This window comes from Bufo gargarizans, chromosome 5 (genome assembly GCF_014858855.1).
Source record: "Bufo gargarizans isolate SCDJY-AF-19 chromosome 5, ASM1485885v1, whole genome shotgun sequence".
Classification (NCBI taxonomy): Eukaryota; Metazoa; Chordata; class Amphibia; order Anura; family Bufonidae; genus Bufo; species Bufo gargarizans.
The window spans coordinates 401,732,892-401,754,186 of NC_058084.1; the positions used below are offsets into that span (position 1 = coordinate 401,732,892).

Below are 21,295 nucleotides of genomic sequence, written 5' to 3' on the forward strand. Positions count from 1 at the left end.
CAGTAAATGGACTTTAATGGGGTTGCTCATCCCTATCATCATCTAGCAACCAATGCGTGAAAATCGCACTGCATCCGCACTTGCTTGCGGATGCTTGCTATTTTCACGCATCCCCATTCATTTCTATGAGGCCTGTGTTGCGCGAAAAACGAAAGAATATAGAACATGCTGTGATTTTCACGCAACGCACAAGAGATGTATGAAAATCACCGCTCATCTGCACAGCCCCATTGAAGTGAATGGGTCAGGATTCAGTGCGGACGCAATGCGTTCACCTCACGCATTGCACCCGTGCGGAAAACTCGCCCGTGTGAAAGGGGCCTAACACCTTTCAACACTAAACGATTCCTGTCCCTACACTATCTGTCCCTTCTGCTGCAGCTCTCCCTGACTAAGACTGAGCCAAACCACGTGTCATATATAAATATATATAGCACCCAATGACGCGTTCCGGCCAGCCAATCACTGTAACGGCAATAACCAACATGGCTACGGCATTACAGTGAGTGGCAGTACCTCCCTGCATGTTTATTGGCTGCGTAGCAGCCAACAAACGTGCGGGGAGAAGACTCGAGCATCGCACTTGAGCACACGCGGTGTTCGGCCGAGCACCGCGATGTGCCAAGCATCGTGATGCTCGAGTGAAAATGGTGTTATAAATGGTGGAATAATAAAGACTTCTATCTAATTGGTATTGAATTACATATCTTAGTTTATGGCTGATGTAGGAATAAGTAAATGTAGGAATAAATAAAACTGATGCAGAATAAGTCTCCCTGCACTCCCCCTGTAGTCTCCCTGCACTCCCCCTGTAGTCTCCCTGCACTGTCCCCCCACTCCCCCTGCACTCTCCCTCTCCAATATTCTTCTATTAATCGTTTTCAGCACACTGTCCCTAGCCACGTCTCTCCATATGCTCAGCTCACAGGTCAATGGCGGAGACCGCGCAGGATGAGGGTTTTATAGGGCTGTACAGATTGGTTGGCTGCACAGCATTTTGGGTGATCTCGCATTCCCGGAATTCTTACTTTCACTTTGTAACACATGCAGCCGCCATTTGAGGAAAAAATGATTTGTTACCACGAAGGGCGAGAGGAAATTCGGATTTGTAGCGAATCGAAGTTTTCCCACTTCGAATACTTTGCTTCACTCAACAGTACTCTATTACTAATTCCATTACCATATAATGTACTCTACTAAGAATATTCACTGAAGCAAAATGTTACCTGTCATCTTCCAAGCTGTCAAACACCTCTCCGCCAACAATCTCGTTGTCTGGATTAAGACAGATTTGGATCATATTGGTGATGGCTCTCTCACCCCAGTCATTGTCTTTGCGAGCTTTATTAAAAAATTTTAGTGCCTCATTAGGCTGTCCGATGTGCCTGGAATGGAAAGTTCAAAGAAAGTGGGTGGTCAAGATTCACATCAGGAGAACATAAGTTATCAATTACGGTAAGTCATTCAGTGGAAAATGTAATATCCACATGGTCTTTGCTGTATCTGGTCTATATCTTAGGACTCTAAAATGTGCCTCCAAGTGGTTATTGTTGATGAATACACGGAGAGTACAGAGTCTTTTTTTTAACCCCTGCACCTTGCCTGGCAAAATAAAAAGGGTTTATAGTCTCAGAGAACTCTGTTAAGTTTATCACCTTCAGGACTAGGCCAATTTTTTTTCTTTTTATCTTTATTTTTCCTCCCTGCCTTCCAAGAGTCATAACATTTTTACTTTTCTGTTCACATAGATATATGAGGGCTTGTTTTTTTGCAGGACAAGTCGTGCACAATTCAGTGATATCTTGTATTGAAAAACGGAGGGTGAAATTGAAAAAGAGTGCAAATCTACCACTGTTTTTTGAGGGGTTTTTTTCTTTCAGGGATCGAGGTGACAAAGTTATTTTTGTCACAGCATTCACTGTGCAGAATAAATACTTTTATATTTTAATAGTTTGGACATTTTTGGATTCTGTAATAGCAATTATGTTTATTTTTTATTTTTAAATGTAAAATTGGGAGGTGAGTGATTGGGAATTTTAAAACCTTTTTTTTTTTCTTTTTTTTTTAGCCTCCCTAGGGTATAATAAAAAGGGTATTTTTATGATTTGCATTTTAATCATTTTGGGCTAAAATAATTTCTTCAATTGGTCTTTATTAAAAACCAATTGAAGGAGATCAATTGAAATAATGATTTTTTAGCACAAAATGAGTACAGTGCAATAATAAAAAAAAAATGCCCCCAAAGGGGTACATAGCTTTTAAGTCTTTCAAGACTAGGTGATTTTCTGTCTTTTCTTTTCCGTTTTCTAAACTCCCAGCCCTCTGAAAGCCATAGCCGTATGGTATGAGGGCTTGTTTCTGGCAGAACAAGATGCACCATTTATGGTTGCATACAATGTGGTGGGAAGTGGGAAAAAAATTCCAAATGGGGAGGAATTATTAAAAAACACCATTCCGGCACAGTTTTCTGTGAGTTTTTTTTTACACCGTTTCCTATGCAGTAAAACTGACCTGTTACTTTTATTCTCCAGGTCAGTACGATTACAACAATACCACATATGTATAGTTTTTCTTACGTTTTAATACTGAAAAAAAATTATAAACTTTGGAAAAAAATATGTTTTCTTTGCATTGCCATATTCTGACCCTCATATATTTTTTATTTTTATGTGTAAGGAGATGTGGGGGCAAATTTTATGTGGGGCATCTGTACTTATTATCACTTTTTATTACATTTTTGTGGGAGGTGAAGCTACCAAAAAACTGCGAATCATCCATTATGACCTTTTGTTTGCCGTATGGGATAAATATTTTTATATTTTAATAGTACGGGTGTTTTTGCACATAATGCCCATAATGTTATTTTTGTATTATTTATGTGAATTTTTTTTTTTTTACACCTTTTAACAGTTCCCCTAGGGAACTATAACAAGCAATCATTAGATCATTAGCTTTTCTCATAGACTCCAATGCATTAGCATTGGCGTTTATGAGATTTAGGCCTGGTTCACACAAACATTTTTTTTGCGAGTGTACGGGCCGTTTTTTTTGTGTTCCGTATACGGTCCGTATACGGAACCATTCATTTCAATAGTTCCGCAAAAAAAAAACGGAATGTGTTCCTTATGCATTCCGTTTCCGTATTTCCGTTTTTCCGTTCTGTTGAAAGATAGAGCTTGTCCTATATTTGGCCGTAAATCACGGGTCGTGGCTCCATTAAAGTCAATGGGTCCGCAAAAAAAAACGGAACACATACGGAAATGCATCCGTATGTCTTCTGTACCCGTTCCGTTTTTTTCTGAACCATCTATTGAAAATGTTATGCCCAACAGAAACGGAAACAAAACGGAAACATGGATCCGTGAAAAACGGACTGCAAAACACTGAAAAAGCCATACGTTCGTGTGAACTAGGCCTTACACTAAGTTTCTATGAATCCCTGCCATAGGCAGGCTCTCCTTAGGAACTAACGAGCAGCAGCCTCTTGTCACTCCTGAGTACAGAGGCTGACACAAAATACATCCGGCTCCCCCCTTCGAGCACTCCTGGTCTTTAACCTCCCAGATGCCGTGATCACAATTGCTTTCCTGTATTTGTGAAAGCATGAACATTGCACCCAGAAGTGTTATTTCAAAAACAAACATAAAAAATACCAGACCACTAAAAGAACCCATTAAAAGAACCCATGTCAATTTGGTTCCTTTGGAAAACACATTTGCCACAAAGACGCAGCTTCCATCATGAAAGTATACCACGACACCAGTGGGAACAGAACTTTCATCTGTTTTGCTGCTCACTTACCAGCAGTAGAGGCCTTTGCAAAAATTATATCCCGGTTCAAGTGTGGTTCTTGAAGATTGTTCTAAAGCCAAATCAAAGAACGCCTGGGCTTCTGAAAGTTTTCCACTTCTTCTTAGAAGATCAATGAATTTACTCAATACTGTAAAATTATCTAGAATAGACAAATTCTATGATTTGTATATAGAGATGACAAAACACACACTAAGTAATTAAGACGGGCGCTTTAGACGCTGGTCTTAATAAGCCCCTGCCCTGGCGGTGGATCCACGGGAGTTATGAAGAGGCGCCAGTCACTACATAACTTCTACTTATCCAGCGCCAGTCCAAATGTAAGACAACTTCCTTGCTGGCTTACATTTAGACCATTTGCTACGCCTAAAATATAGGCATATTTCAGGATAGTAAATTACCCCCTAAGTTCAAACTGTATGTCTATGGCACTAAATATGATTAGGTATGACTCAAGTAATTACCCCATTGGTTGCACACATCTGATTTTATCATTTATGAAAATCAATTTCTAGGAGTTGTGCCACCATTAAATGTTATTTTAATATAATTCAGCTTGAAAAAAGAAGTTGCTCTTTACTTCATTATAATGGCGCCCCCTGGTGTTTAATCTGTATGGTAATGTGCATGTCCATCTATTGAGGTGGCTGCACAAGCTCAGTTCCATTGACTCAAGCTGTATCTATTGTTAGAAACTCTGACAGTTAGGGCCCATTCAGACAGCCGTATGAACGGGTCCGCACCTGTTCCGCAATTTTGCGGAATGGGTGTGAACCCATTCATTTCAATGGGGCAGCAAAAGATGCTGACAGCACACTGTGACATTTTCTATTAAGGTTGCAACCATGTGCGGTCGGCAAACTGTGGAACGCAATTGGCCGGGATCCGTGTTTTGCGGACCTGCAACACACTACGGCCGTCTGAATGAGGCCTTACAGGGAGCGGGATGTAGTAGAAAGGACCCCCCCCCCCCCCTGAGCTGTGATATGGAGAGAGCTGCAGCAGAAAGGACACATAAGATGAGAAAGGACATCACATGACCCCGGAGCTGCCGGCCTGAAGAGAATCTAGCAGAACAACTTGAGCAATGAATGGGGAGATCTCTGGATCCATGTGAGGTACAGCGCTGGTTCTCGCTTTGTTAGTAAGAGATTGTCATGTACAGATTTTCATCATTTATATAAATCATGATAGAAACCCTTTAATGATGGATAAAACAAGTATTCAAAAAATTGTCCAAATACTGTCCCCACACGCACTCTCCGATCCTCACAAGACCTCCTTCTCTCCTCTTATCGCCTCTTCCCACAATCGCCTCCAGGATTTCTCCCGTGCATCCCCCATACTCTGGAACTCTCTACCCCAACATATCAGACTCTCACCTACAGTGGAATCCTTCAAAAGAAACCTGAAAACCCATCTCTTCAGACAAGCCTACAACCAGTGACCCTGCTGCCTCTATACCGCCATGAACAACTTCACCCGCACCTACTGTGTCCTTCTCCCATACCATGTAGATTGTAAGCCCTCACGGGCAGGGCCCTCTCTCCTTCTGTACCAGTCTGTAACTCCTCTTGTTTATGATTAGTGTAATTGTCTGTATTATGTATGTACACCCCTTATCATATGTACAGCGCTATGGAATAAATGGCGCTTTAATAATAAATAATAATACTTGGAAAGGGGAAATTGTTATGTCTAAAGCCAGATTTTCAATGATTTCGTCCGACTGTCGTTCGAAAAACTAGTACGATGGTTGACTGCTGAGCCTCATCTGCCGAAAATGTAATGAGCCATACTGAGAAATAGCATGATCGGAAGAATTTGCCTGATTATTTGCCATTGTGCTGAAGGACCAGGGAGTCCGTTTTTTTAAAGTTGGACTCCTTGGTCAGACAGTTTAGTCTGGGATGTATAGACTCATTATCTGCACTGCGGCCAATAATTGTCTAGAGTGTAGGGCTAGCTTCATAGAAAAACTGCCCGTACGGCTCCAGATGCAGCTCTGTTTGGTGCTGTGGTCAATAAGCTCAGTTTTTCTATTAACTTTGATGAGACTCATTATTCCCTATTTCTTTTATAGCTTTAATTCCCTCCTGCAGCCATTTCATTCTTCCTTTGGAAACCTACCGGGTGTTTTTTCCAGGACCTGCTGAAAATATTCGATTGCTTTCTCATATTCCTGTTTCTGAAACATGATGTCGGCCATCACCTGCCAGACAATAGAAAAGTAAGATAAATAAAACTGAAAGTAACATTGTCCGTCTGAGTAAATCATTAAAATAGATGGTCTCTATAGGGGCTCGTGCACCTTCAATGGTTGTATGTGATTTCTCGGAGCAGAGAGGAAAAAGTCTCTGCCGGACACCTGTGTTGGTGGCTCATATAGAAAGAGAACTAAAGGAAAAGCGTTGAAATTCAACACACCCGGTCCCGCCAGAAATGGTCCATCTGCTGAAGAAACCTAATAAAGTTCTGAAATAGTACATCACAAGTCTTACATCCTTGGGGCAAGTTCAAACAGAGTTTTTGGCGCTGATTTTGGAGCGTTTCCGCTTCAAAATCAGCTCAAAAACTTCCTCAAACCAGCCTCCCATTCATTTCAACGGGAAGTTGGGTTTTTTTTTCACATGGAAAAAAGAAGCAGCATGAAATATCTTGGGGCGGAATCCGCGCTGAATCTCTGATTGAAATGAATGAGAAGCATCAACAAGCAGCTTAGTGTTAGTCCATGTAGTTTTTCCGCATTTTCCACACTTTTTCTGGCGTAGATCCGCATTAAAAACTTTGATCTGAAAATGCAGTTTTGTATTAAAGTGAGCGAAAATGGTGTCAAAAATGTGTCAAAAACTTCATCATAAATGTATCAAAAACCACAAAAGAAAAAATGTGAAAAAACACAGGTGGATTCCGCATTGAATTTTATAGGCGGACTTTCAAAATCTGTCGTGTGAACATACCCTCATAGGGGTTTTATGGGATTTATATATTGATGGCCTATCCTCTGTGTTTTCCTGGCTGCAGCAGTGGCATCATATCAAAAACATGTGATTGCTGTAGCCAATCACTGGTCTCTTCAGTTCACGTGATTGGCAGCAGCAGTCACATGCTGTCAACTTGATGTCACTGCTGCAGCCAGGAAATCAGAGCCCTGCCGTTGGATCTGTCAGGTAAGTAATCATCTAGTCTTTATCACAGGTCAATCCCCTGAGTTGTCCAGTTTCTTCTTGAAAACAACTCCAACTGGTCACCCAATTGTACTCCAAAGATAATTGGCTCTTCTAAGACCATAAAGTATCATTATTTGACTCCAACTAATAGTACAAAAGCTCGTATTAGCGGCAGACTGTGTGACTGCTATGGGGCCCAGGGCAAGTGGGGGCCCAGTCTTGGGATCCTCTCCTTTTCTACTGGAGGTGAAAACTTGGTCAGGACTCTACCCTCTAAAGAATCAACTTTTAGCAAATGAGGCAGTGGAAAAATGGCCCAAGGGTCATTGAAAAGGGTTTAGGCAGAAACCCTTCTGTCCTGTGTGGGGGACCTGGTTTGATCCTTGCGATGGGGCCCTTACTTCTCTATTTACTCCACTGGCTCATATCATAAATCAAAACTCAAAAACTGAACATCCTACTTACCATGGTGGCTTCATCCTTATATCTTGGGTCCTGAAGAAGGTCTTTACATTGCACTTCACAGGAATTCAGGTCATCCATTATTAAGAAAAGATGTGTCAACTTCAGCAATACCTGTTAAATAAGAAGAGGAAAGCTCTAGACATGTGTTTTGGTGGTCAGTGGTGCAGCCTAACTGTCAGCTCCATAGCCCAGGCTGGTTCCTTTCAAAAACACAATAGTCTTGTTGGTCAGACTATTGATAATCATGAAGCTCAAAGCGAACGTGACAGCTGCCCCCTCGTCTTTTTCTTGGATTGATCAGAGATCTTTACATGAAAAGGAAGTTATATGTAACTTCTAGTCACTAAAGGTAAGCAAAGTGGAAGTATAAAGCAGGTAACTGAACACTGTTGCTGGCATTCCTATGAAAGCACACCATCTGGCAGTCTTAAAGGGTTATTCCAAGATTTTCATATTGATGGCCTAATCTCAGGATAAGCTACCAATATCTCATACCCTGCACCCTTGCTGATCAGTTTTTAGAATGGGCTAAAATATAGAATTTTCATATTTTTATTTTGTTTAAAGGAATTGTCCCACAATGAAATATTCATTTACTGTTAGATCACACAAATGTAATATATTTTCAAAGGGAATTTAAAACAATGACCACCCAATTAGTCCAATGACCACAGACACAAGATGAACATTCTGAGGGGGGATCAAGAGAACAATAGGGGGTGCTACAACAAAGCAGCATTTATTTTAAGGCTATGTCCACACGTGTCGGGAAATTCATCAGGAAAAAATGCAACAAAGACCGCATTTGTTTTGCCATGGAAAAGGATGCGGACTTTCACCCATTGCAAAGGGTGTAATCCACTGGGGAGACCCCCGGCATAAAGTTACATGCTGTGGATTTCGAATCAACACTGCAGGACAATTTACACTACGGTTTATGTGGATAAGACCTGTTTAAGGGGTTTCCGAGAATTTTTAACTGATGACCTATCCTCACATGAGCGCCGGAGCCTAGCTAATTGGTGGAGGTCCCGCTTGTCTGACCCTCACCTTTCCTGAGGATAGATCATCAGTTTAAATGTCTTGAAAAAAACAACTTTAAAATCTCACCCACTTTGCTGGTACTGTACGACTCTGCTACAGCAAATCTGCAGGTGATCAGTCAGGTGCGGACGTAGCCTACGTGTTTCTTATTGATCTAAAATTCGAAGGCACTATTACGTGTGTGCGGCTGAGCACATTTCCGGGCGGCATCTGTACTTGCTTTGGTTTCCAGTTGCAGAGTACAGGTGTGGTGGCAACCGAGGTGCAGGACCTGCAGCTCAACCTGCACCTTAAGATTATTTTTAGTCCCGCTAGGGGACTTCACAAATGATTGCTGATTGCTTCCATAGTGCTTTAGTATTATTGCCCGCCAGCGATAAACTGCTTATGCGGTGTGTAGGCACAGAGGAGGTCATTTATTAGACTGAAATATGCCTATATTAGGCACAGGTGGTGGTGCAACAGTCAGTTGCGCCGCCATCTGCAACTTTTCCCCACTCACGCCAAGTCTAAAATTGTGGGCGTGGCATGGGCTGGCGGGCGGGCTGACAGGCTCCTCTCATTTACCATTCTCTATGCCTGTTTCAGACAGCTCGGAAGTCTGCGCCTCTTCATAACTTCGTCGGATCCACCGCCAGCTATAGGGCTTTATTAAGACTGGTGTCTAAAACACTGGTTTTAATAAATGTGCCCCGTAGAGATAGCAAGCCTGCTAGACCCCTGGCTGCTGTATTAACCCCTCAGCATTCCTCAACTGTGTTGAGGCTGCCAATGGGATAGGAGACACCGTTGTTATAATTATTGCATTAATTGGTGTCCTTCTAAATAAAACTATGCTATTGTTTTAGGGGTCCCTACATAACAGCCGACGTCAGTAGCCATCAATGTACACATTGCAACTGCAACACAATAATGTCAGAGTCCAGGAAAGATGTGGCTGCGTCTCAGAAGCATTACATCCCACACATTGTTTGCAGCCCTGAGGAGCGTGGCCTTCCACAACTGGCCTCACACACAACCATCTGCACTAGAAGTCCTTGTCTAGCTCTCGTCCAGGGTAATATTAGAACGAAGGAATACATGTCCAGCTATGTGACTAGCACCGTGACAGATTCATGTTTGCTCCTGCCAAACCTACTGGACTCATCCGGAAATGTGCTGACGGGATGTAACTTCTAACGGGGTCAAAGCTCCGTCCTCACAGTGCCTTTAGTCAATATGAGTTTCTGTAGCAAAGAGACTGTCATATCAGGTGCATATACAGAATAAGCTGTTATGTGTGTACACGAGGAATAGCACGACCTCTTACCGCTATATGACTTGTATTATGCTTTGTTCATTTGCAGAACCTCTCTCTAATTTTCAGTTTTCCCTGATCCGTTGGGTGGAGACTAGCTGCTATGATGTCTCCCATACACAGCAGACAAGAAGAAGAGGAGATCCTGCTCCCCTACGTCTTAGTGGAACACTCCCAGAAAAACCAGTAACAGCATGGAGGCAATAATACAGCAGTACCAAACAGTGTGGATGTGTTTCTAGCAAAGGGGTATCTCTTTCTCTCTCACTCAGTAGATACTCCCTCCATCGCCATAGATTTCTATGGCAGCCTGTAACCTGATCCTTCAGTAAGCTGAACGTCCATTTCATCTCTGAACATATATCTAGCAGTAAATTAAGATTTGAAGGTGAGTGCAAGAGGCAGGGGAGTGGATGGTAAGTGGAAAAAGAGGCATTTTTCTCTGATAAGATACATTACAAAGTTTGTTACATTCACTTGTGCAACTGATTTATGCAGCGGTTGTGCCTATTTAAAGGGGTTAGCTGTGAACCTGGCCATATCCCCTTCTTCACCCAAGCAGCCCCTCTGAGATGAGCATTGTAATATTTCATGCTCCAATGCTCTCCCTTGCCATGTTCAGCTCTGAACCCGGACAACCCCTTTAATCCACAAACGCATTATAATGTTCAAAATTGCTTCCCATGTCACAAATGCTGACCTTGTTATCGGTGTCAGAGTACAATACTGCTTCCTTGTAGAATTTTAGTGCGTTTGGGTAATCCTTTTCCTCTAAGTAATAGTCAGCAAGTTGTACACAAATCTTAGAAGTTACTTGTTGTTGTCTTGTGTTCATATCTGGCTGCTCAAGAGGAACACGTTTCAGTATCCTAGTCTGGATATCCAGGGCCTATAATAATAATAATAATAATAATACGAGGTCAATATATGACTCAGAATACTTATAATTGTATGGTAAGTACACCTTAAAAGCAAGCCATTTATAAGACCATAAAATAATGGCAATTAAAGAGGACCTGTCACCGCTCCAGACATGTCAGTAACTACATGCATTCCCCATGTAATAACAACTCTGGAGCATCAATTCTTATGACTTTGTGCCATTCCTGTATTATTCCCGCTAGAAATTTCCAAATAAATTACCGGAAGTCTGCAGTAAAGGTACTGCTGGGTGTTACCAGTAGCTGGTGTGACTGACTCCAATCACTGCTGCTAGTGTCACACTGGGCAGAGACCCCCCCTCAATTGCTCTTCTGTAACTTTACGGCAATGTGCTGACAATTCATTCATAACTTCTAGCAGGAATAATACAGGAATGACACAACATAGAGCCATAAGAATAGATGCCCCAGAATTGTTCCTACATAGTTACTACAGACATACCAGGAGAGGTGAGAGGTACTCTTACCACTTGGGCCTCATGCACATGACTGTATTTTTTATCTGTTTCCAGTCAGCATTTTTTGAGGATCCCACCTGGACTCATTCATTTCCTTAGGTCCACATCTGTATGCCGTAGCCAGATAGCATATGTTGCATAAAGTATATTATAACAGTGGCACCAGCTATACCCTTATTATATATATGGCATCGGGTCTGCAATCCGGAAAGTGCAGTGTGGAATGGAGGGACGGTCCCATTCAAGTTGAATGGGTGTGGATTAGTCTGCGGCAGCTGCACGCATGGTGCCCGTGCATTCGGGACAGCAAATTGCGGTCCCTGATGCACGGAACGTCCGGCACGCGTTCTTGTGCATGAGCCCTAAGTGTAAAACCTGGAAAAGGGTCTGGACTGCTGGAGTTAGGAGAGAGATAGGAGGGCTCCCAACTTTAATTACTCCACTAGTTTTTTAATGAAGCTTGTAATGCTTTACCTGAGAGAGAGCGTAATAAGATTAGCATGACCCTCTCAGACAGAGCTCCTAGTCTGGGGACGGACAGGCAGTGCCAACCCTGAAGGGGTCACCATGATGACGGTATGAACATTGTCTCTTTTTAGGTGCTGGTCAGTAGGCATAGGGCAGCTGTTTAGGTAGTGGCCAGACGGCCTAAGATTTATTTTGCACTGCCCTTGTGATTAGCTTTTTTTTTTATTCCAAATCAATAGCCTATGTGTGGAGGTGAATTCTTCATGTGCCAACCGTCTTAACCCAGAAGATGGCAGTCCTTGTGGACTACTTGATCCCCAAGCTGCAAGAAGTACATTTTGTCAAGAACGTTACCTTGCCTAAAGTTTCAACCACCAGTTCTTTTTTAAAGCTTTTATAGGTTTGTCCAAGAAGCATAAGAAACTTGACATCGTTCACCATAGAAGGTAAATCAGAAACTGAAATCAGAAAAGTTACATTAAGAAACTCTGTATTAGAAACAAGGCAGATAATACAAATGTATACATAGATATTATATTTGTACAGTTCTATGTACTGTACACAAGGTGATGTGGACATGCTTCTTACTCCCTTGGCTACCGGTGTTTTTTTTTGTTTTGTTTTTCTTCTCTATTTTCCGTTAGCTATAACTTTTTTATAATATAACGATAGTGAAGGAGATGCACAGGAATGCTGATCCTCCAAACAAGGGTGCTCAGAGTCCCACAGTGTCACCCCACTGTTGAATAAAGTAAAAAATTATAGATAAAAAGACTGGGCACACCTAGGATATGAGGACAAATGCTTTAATTAGTAAATATTCTGATAAAACAAAGTTAAATAAAATACAATAAAATAAAGTTGAATTACAATAGGGTATGGACCACAGTCTAGATTAATTTAGGACATTCAACACCAATACTCTAAATTGTGAAAATAGCAGCAATATGCAAAACAAAGTGCATTAGTAACAGTGGAGGTGGTAGCGGTTAAAGATAGTCTATAGCTTCTGCAATAATAATATATCTACTTGAAGGAAAATAGATAGACTCTGTTACTTTGTAGCATACATAATGTTTGTGGATCCACCTGTGGAGAATAAGATAGTTTCTAGCCAGCACAGTCCTAAGTAAACCCTCGATGTATCCAAAGAGAGGGGGATTTAAAGTGCCGTCTGTAGAGTCCTTCAATATAGCATTTGTTGAATACTAATACACTGTGCACTTCGTAATCAGTAGATGTTTGTAAATGTGTCCTCGACACTAAGTGCACACCATATACCTAACCCGGCGGCGTCCCGCTAGCAATCAAGGTTTAGGATAGGGTGGTGTGCCAACTTTGGCTGGATTACTGTACCGGGTTTATAAATGAGAACGGTCTTACCGGTCTGTTGGATCTCCGTTCTCGACTGCGGATGAGTTCTTCTGTCCAGGAGAAGCTTGCTCAGGTTAGTTTTTTCAGTTAGGGAGATATCGTCTTCACCGCGTTAGATGTTTGCTCCACGTGGGTTAGCTTGTGCCAGCGGTGACACTTTACTCCCTTCACCTTACGAGCTAGAGCTTCTCACTGGTTTGTCGCAATGTCCTTAGGTAGGTCCGGAGATGTGGTGCACTCACATAGGTTCGGGGGTCTGACCAGACGCGTTTCGGGGTTGGGGTATCCCCTTCCTCAGTGGTAACCAGACCACCCGAACCAGCTCTCTTTTATATCTCAAAAGGTGTTGGTTGCAAGACCCGAAATGGATTCCGTTCCGGAAGTCAGCTGATTTTCTTTATCATGTGTAATTATTTGGGTTTTCATTTTATTTAGTCTGGCTATAGTTATCTACACAGGTCATTGCACTAATGTTTTCACTATGTCACTTATAATAGATTTATAATTGTCTTCTTACTGCAACAACCGCAATTGTGTATATTCTTGATATTTTTACGTTTCCATTGCGTTATAGTATGCCGCTTCACCTTCCACAATATATTAGGGTATAGTCTATATGGTGTAGTATATTATTTATCAGTCATGAGCTTTTGTTCACTGATACCAAAAATTGGCTAATGCACATAGTGTGGAAGTGAACATATAGGGATAGACAATGAATATAAATAGTGGAATAAAAAATGATAAATGTCTAAAAATAGTGACAGATAAAATATTAAAATATTAAAAATAACAATAGTGTTTCTAATATAGGTAATATCAATTAGAGATGTAGCCTAAAAATATTAATATTAATGTAGCCTAAAAATATTAGTGTTATCCAGTGTTCAAGATAACATTATAGAAGTAACTTTTAGTTTCATTTAATATAGCACAAAATTAAGAATTATGCAGATGGGCATATAATGCCTTATAGGCCACAGTTACACAGACATCGCAAATATTAGAATATAATAAAAAATCTGCAGAAAAAAGCGTCGGGAAATTCCCACAATGTCGGATTGCAATAGTGGGTCTCATCTTACGATATTTGGTTATGAAATATTTATTTTTCAATCAAAAAATCCAAAAGTTTAATTTTTATTAAATAATTTAATTTTTATTAAATAAAATTTTCTGTTTTAAATTTGTGGATGGAGATGTTAGTATTATATTATCAGTACAATCATATAAGTATATTGTCTACAAAAGTTTTTGTATTCATTTTTATATTTATTATTCATATTTATTATCGTTAGATTTTTAAAGTTTTTAAAAAAAAAATTTAATTTTTTATTTTATTTTTTTAAATATAAATATTTGTGGAGACGGTCATGTGATGTGTGTGGGTGGGGGCCCACCGTCGAGGACGGGGCCCGCCGCAAAGTGTTTTTTACGACGGGATCCATCCTCCACAGTGGGTCCCCACCCTTCAGATTCTTTAAAGGAAGCCAAATATTTCATATTCCGCGTTGAGGCCTTCCGGAATCATGGTTTCCAATTCAAATATTCTTTGGGTCTCCATCCTTGACATTTTGCTTATATGATTGCCCTTCCTCCAGCTTTTCGGTATTTTATCTATCGCAGCGAATTTCAGACCAGATGGATCGCTATTATGCACATTTTTGAAGTGTTGTGATAGCGAGTGCGTCTCCACTCCTTTTTTGATGTTAGATACGTGTTCCGCTAGACGTTTTTTTAGTGTCCTTTTGGACCTACCAATGTATTGCCTTCTACAGGGGCATTCTACAATGTATATGACACTCTCTGTACTGCATGTTAAAAATTCTTTTATGGTATGTTTGTGTCCATTGGTGGTAGATGTTATTTCCTTAGTGTGTCTTCCAAAGGAAGTTAGTTTGCACATGTTACATTGGCCACATCTAAAGAACCCCTTTAAGTCCATCCATCTACATAGTGATGTATTTTTATCTGTATTGTCTTCTTTGACTGTGGGGGCTATCTTGTTCCCCAGATTTGGTGCCTTGGTAAAAATAATCAGGGGTTTTGGAGGAATTATAGTGCCAATAGTTTTTTCTTTTTTTATTACTTCCCAATGTTTGTATATGATGTTTCTTATTTTTTTGTGGTCTGCATTGTATGGTAATATTAGTTTTATTAGGCTTTCTCCCTGTTCTTTAGTGGTCTTCTGTTTTTCTTTAAAAATTTCTGTTCTTTCCATATTTTTCACTTTGTTTAGGGCTATGTCTAAAATTTCTTCTGGGTATTTTTTTGTTAAAAATTCTGTTTTCATATTATCAGCCTCCAATTCAAATTTTTTCATAGTTGTACAGTTGCGTCTTAAACGTTGGAATTGGCCTTGAGGAATATTTGAAAGCCAACTCGGCAAGTGGCAACTATTGAAAAGAATATAGCTATTGCGTGTTGAGGGCTTGATGTATGTGCAAGTTTTGAGTTTATTTTCTTCAACGTAAATTTTTAAATCTAAAAATTCTATATTTTCTTTACTAGTTGTACCCGAAAATTTGAGATTTTGATTATTTTGATTAATAGATTTTAAAAATATATCTAATTCCTCACGTCCTGACCGCCAGATAAAAAATACATCGTCGATGTATCTCTGCCAGAGCACCAGGCTCGTCCCCAGTATGGGGGCCACATTTTGCTCCTCCCATTCTGCCATAAATAAATTTGCATAACTGGGGGCGAACCTGGTGCCCATGGCAGTACCTCGAGTTTGTATATAAAAATTTCCATTAAAATAAAAATAATTGTGAGTTAAAATAAGGTCAATGCCTTCTATCAAAAATTCAATTTGTTGGTCTGTTAGTGTGCCCTCTATTGTTAATTGTTTTCCCACGGCTTCCTTACCTTGATCATGATCAATGATTGTGTACAAGGACTGGACGTCCAATGATCCCATTATCCAATGTTCTTCAAATGTCATATTTTCTATCTTTTTTATGATTTGAGTCGTGTCTTTAACATATGATGGGATCTTTTTTACTCTAGTCTGAAGTAAAGTATCAATGTACATAGAAAGATTTGCCATCAAGGATTCTATTCCTGAGATAATTGGACGCCCTGGTGGATTGTCCTTGTCCTTGTGTATTTTTGGGATACAATAAAAAGCTGGTATACGTGGGTATTTGTTTAAAATAAAATCAAATTCTTCCTTATTTAAAATGTCACTATCTAATCCCTTTTTACAAAATTGTTCTAAATGTGTATAAAATTGATCAGTTGGATCCTTTAAAAGTTTCTGGTATGTGCTATTGTCTGCTAATTGGCGTGAACATTCCATGTTGTATTTATCAACATCTTGAATAACTATGGATCCTCCCTTGTCCGCTGGACGGATTACAATATTCTCCTTCTTTTGTAACGATTTGAGGGCTGCAATTTCACTTTGTGTGAGATTGTTTCGTTTATACTTAGTATTGTTTTTTATCTTTTTTATGTCCCTCATTACACATTCTTTAAAAGTGGTCATTTCCACACGTTCCTTGGAAAAACAAGTCAAAAAATTATCCAAGGAACGAACTAAGTGTGGAAATGACCACTTTTAAAGAATGTGTAATGAGGGACATAAAAAAGATAAAAAACAATACTAAGTATAAACGAAACAATCTCACACTATAACGCAATGGAAACGTAAAAATATCAAGAATATACACAATTGCGGTTGTTGCAGTAAGAAGATAATTATAAATCTATTATAAGTGACATAGTGAAAACATTAGTGCAATGACCTGTGTAGATAACTATAGCCAGACTAAATAAAATGAAAACCCAAATAATTACACATGATAAAGAAAATCAGCTGACTTCCGGAACGGAATCCATTTCGGGTCTTGCAACCAACACCTTTTGAGATATAAAAGAGAGCTGGTTCGGGTGGTCTGGTTACCACTGAGGAAGGGGATACCCCAACCCCGAAACGCGTCTGGTCAGACCCCCGAACCTATGTGAGTGCACCACATCTCCGGACCTACCTAAGGACATTGCGACAAACCAGTGAGAAGCTCTAGCTCGTAAGGTGAAGGGAGTAAAGCGTCACCGCTGGCACAAGCTAACCCACGTGGAGCAAACATCTAACGCGGTGAAGACGATATCTCCCTAACTGAAAAAACTAACCTGAGCAAGCTTCTCCTGGACAGAAGAACTCATCCGCAGTCGAGAACGGAGATCCAACAGACCGGTAAGACCGTTCTCATTTATAAACCCGGTACAGTAATCCAGCCAAAGTTGGCACACCACCCTATCCTAAACCTTGATTGCTAGCGGGACGCCGCCGGGTTAGGTATATGGTGTGCACTTAGTGTCGAGGACACATTTACAAACATCTACTGATTACGAAGTGCACAGTGTATTAGTATTCAACAAATGCTATATTGAAGGACTCTACAGACGGCACTTTAAATCCCCCTCTCTTTGGATACATCGAGGGTTTACTTAGGACTGTGCTGGCTAGAAACTATCTTATTCTCCACAGGTGGATCCACAAACATTATGTATGCTACAAAGTAACAGAGTCTATCTATTTTCCTTCAAGTAGATATATTATTATTGCAGAAGCTATAGACTATCTTTAACCGCTACCACCTCCACTGTTACTAATGCACTTTGTTTTGCATATTGCTGCTATTTTCACAATTTAGAGTATTGGTGTTGAATGTCCTAAATTAATCTAGACTGTGGTCCATACCCTATTGTAATTCAACTTTATTTTATTGTATTTTATTTAACTTTGTTTTATCAGAATATTTACTAATTAAAGCATTTGTCCTCATATCCTAGGTGTGCCCAGTCTTTTTATCTATAATTTTTTATAACTTTTTTATATTTCTGGTCACATAGCTGTATGAGGGCTTATTGGCGGGACAAGTTGTACTTTCTAATGCCACCATTAATTATGGCTTACAATGTAGTGGGAAGCGGGAAAAAAATTCCAAATAGGGTGGAATTGGAAAAAAAATGCAATCACTCCACCATTTTACGGGTTTTGTTCCCACGGCGTTTTGTTTACGGCAAAACTGACCCATGCCTATCATCTCTGGGTCAGTACAATTACAACGATGCCCCATATGTATATTTTTTTTTATGTCTAAATAGTGAAAAAATAAATGTTAACATTGAGAATTTTTTTTAACATCACCATATTCTGACCCCCATAATTTTTTTATACTTATGTCTACTGAGCTGTTTAGGGGCTCATTTTTGGCGGAACAATCTGTACATTTTATTGATACCATTAAGGACTTTTTGATCAAATTTTATTGCATTTTTAGGGGTAAAAAAAGCAATGAAAAAATGACAAATCGGACATTTTGACCCTTTTTTCCGTTACGCCATTCGCCATATTGGATTTTTTTTTCTATTTTAATAGTATGGGCGTTTTCATTTGCTGTGATACCCATGATGTTTATATATATTGTTATTTAGGTAATTATTTTTCCAGGACTTAGATACTGATGACCTATCTTATTTCTTAAAAATTTGATACGGCCAGTTCGCCGAATTTTCCGAAACGATTTGATCCGAATTTATTTGTGGCGAATTGCGTTAAAAAAACAGCTATTTCCTAAATGCTGAGAGCCTGTATAGTGGTGTAAAACACTGTGCCTTGCAGTAACATGCATAGGGACTCTGCTGTGGTAGTGAAACAATACTGTCAGTCAGTATGACATGCAGATGACAGGCATCGCTCTTACAATCACTGCACACTTCACTTATTTGGGCAGTGACGGGGCAAAACTGACCAAATAACTAAAGTGTGAACAGGTCGATGTTAGCGCCAGGTATAAATAACTGTGAAGAAGGCCAAGATCCTACTGTAGCGTGAAAGGGCGCACTCCGTTTACACCGTCGCCAGCTGATTTCACATAGATGTCTACAGAACCTGTTCTATTAAACGCTTTTTCAAGTAGAGCCCCCCGACATAGTGGAAAGGGTGTCACCAGTAAATTTGTGTTGACGTCACTGATTATTTTGCCCTTCCTCTGATCCATTAGAACAATAACCCCCTCCTATCTGTGGAGCATCCGCCTTCACTCAGTAATCAAATGTGGCCCAGTGACATAGTGTTGATTTAGCAGCAGCATGAGGAGGCCACAGAGTGGCAAGGTGACATAGTGTTGAGGTGGCAGCAGCAGCAGCATGAGGTGGCCACAGAGTGGCAGAATGACAGAGTGTGGAGGTGGCCCCCCCGGTCAGACCTGCGAGAGGATGGACTATGGTGCAGATAGGCAGCAGCCAACTCACTATATAGGATGTCTCTATAGTAGTTCAGTTTGTCCTCCCTCTCAGCGCGTGTAAAAAAGGCCCCCATTTTGAACCGATAGCGAGTGTCCAACACGATGGAGAGCCAGAAGTCATCCCTCTGCAGAATGGTGACAAATCGGCTGTCACTACCTAAGCAAGTGAGCATGAGGCGGGCCATTTGCGTAAGTTACTTGGAGGGACTCCCTGCCTCCATCTCCACTGCATACTGCCACAGTGTGCCTGGTTCATCTGCCTCGTCTTCCTCATCTCCCTCTTGCATCTCCAGCTGCTCCTGCTTCTCCTCTCCTGTCACCTGTGTAGAAAAACCACCTAATCTGCTACACATTGCTTGTGCTCCAATGTCCTCCTCCTCCAGTTCAGCCCCCACAGGGCTCATGTGGCCGTGAGATTTAGTTGCCACGTCTCCAGTCCCCTGACCTTCTGTTCCAGGACATGAAGCAGTGGAATGACGTTGTTCATCCCGTAGTCCTGGTGACTGACAAATAATGTGGCCTCCTCAAAGGGCCTGAGCAGATGGCAGGTGTCACACATGAGCTGCCACTGGCTGACATTGAATTTACACAGGGGAGTACTCCTGTCCTTTATGGCCTTTCTCTATTCGTATAGTCGGTCCAACATATGTAGGGTGGAATTCCAGCGGGTGGAAACGTCGAATATCAGCCTATGTTGGGGGATGCCATTCTGCCGCTGCAGCTCAAGGAGGGTGTGCTTGGCGGTGTACGAGTGGTTGAAGTGCATGCAAAGTTTCCTGGCCCTTTTTAGGATGTCTTGCAGATGGGTGGAAGACTTAGGAACCGCTTGACAACCAGATTGAATACGTGTGCCATGCAGGGCGCATGGCTCAGCCCTCCTTGATGCAATGCTGACACCATGTTCTTCCCGTTGCCAGTCACCATGGTTCCGATTTTGAGTTGTCGCAGAGACAACCAGGATTCGATTACTTGATGAAGGACACAAAGCAGTTCCTTCCCTGTTTGACTCTGTTCGCCCAGGCAAATGAGGTGTAGGACAGCGTGACACCGCCGTGCCCTGCACATTTGGTATGCTGGAGGAGCACTGTGAATTGTCCCTGCAGTGGAGGCTGAGGACACGGTGGAGGATGAGGAGGCAGAGGAGGACATTGTCGCAGGACCAACGGTGTGAGAACGTGGAGGCGGAAGCAGCATCACCTGGCCAAGTTGCTGGTTTGGCTGGGCAGGTACCACATTTACCCAGTGGGCCATAAATGACATACAGTCAGGTCTATAAATATTGGGACATCTGCACAATTCTAACATTTTTGGCTCTATACACCATCACAATGGATTTAAAATGAAACAAACAAGATGTGCTTTAACTGCAGACTGTCGGCTTTAATTTGAGGGTGTTTACACCCAAATCAGGTGAACGGTGTAGGATTTACAACAGTTTGCATATGTGCCTCCCACTTGTTAAGGGACCAAAAGTAATGGGACACTTGGCTTCTCAGCTGTTCCATGGCCAGGTGTGTGTTATTCCCTCATTATCCCAATTACAATGAGCAGATAAAAGGCCCAGAGTTAATTTCAAGTGTGCTATTTGCATTTGGAATCTGTTGCTGTCAACTCCAAAAGACCCAGAAGACTACTTAAAACAACTGTGGTGGATGACCGAAGAATTCTTTCCCTGGTGAAGAAAACACCCTTCACAACAGTTGGCCAGATCAAGAACACTCTCCAGGAGGTACGTGTTTGTCTGTTAAAGTCAACAATCAAGAGAAGACTTCACCAGAGTAAATACAGAGGGTTCACCACAAAATGTAAACCATTGGTGAGCCTCAAAAACAGAAAGGGCAGATTAGAGTTTGCCAAACGACATCTAAAAAAGCCTTCATGGTTCTGGAACAGCAAAAATCTCTGCAAGAAATCCGAATAAACTACACTGTGGTGTGCATGTACCCTAAGAGACTTTTCTTACTCCTTGTGGCTTAGCGGAAATTGAGTTTGGCTTTGCAGGAAAGGGGGT

The 21,295-nt window shown here is 41.1% G+C and overlaps 1 protein-coding gene and 1 pseudogene across 1 annotated transcript in view; both read right to left on the bottom strand.

Annotated features, from left to right (window-relative positions):
* Nucleotides 1-21,295, bottom strand: part of LOC122939476 — a 284,892-nt pseudogene that overhangs the window by 23,529 nt on the left and 240,068 nt on the right.
* Nucleotides 1-21,295, bottom strand: part of TTC21A (tetratricopeptide repeat domain 21A) — a 108,789-nt gene that overhangs the window by 17,705 nt on the left and 69,789 nt on the right. Inside the window, exons 19-24 of the mRNA XM_044293310.1 lie at nucleotides 12,008-12,111; nucleotides 10,487-10,675; nucleotides 7,446-7,556; nucleotides 5,941-6,022; nucleotides 3,802-3,952; nucleotides 1,227-1,385 (exon numbers count right to left, since the gene is read on the bottom strand). Of these exons, the coding sequence (XP_044149245.1) occupies nucleotides 1,227-1,385; nucleotides 3,802-3,952; nucleotides 5,941-6,022; nucleotides 7,446-7,556; nucleotides 10,487-10,675; nucleotides 12,008-12,111 (796 nt within the window). The remainder of the gene's footprint in view (nucleotides 1-1,226; nucleotides 1,386-3,801; nucleotides 3,953-5,940; nucleotides 6,023-7,445; nucleotides 7,557-10,486; nucleotides 10,676-12,007; nucleotides 12,112-21,295) is intronic.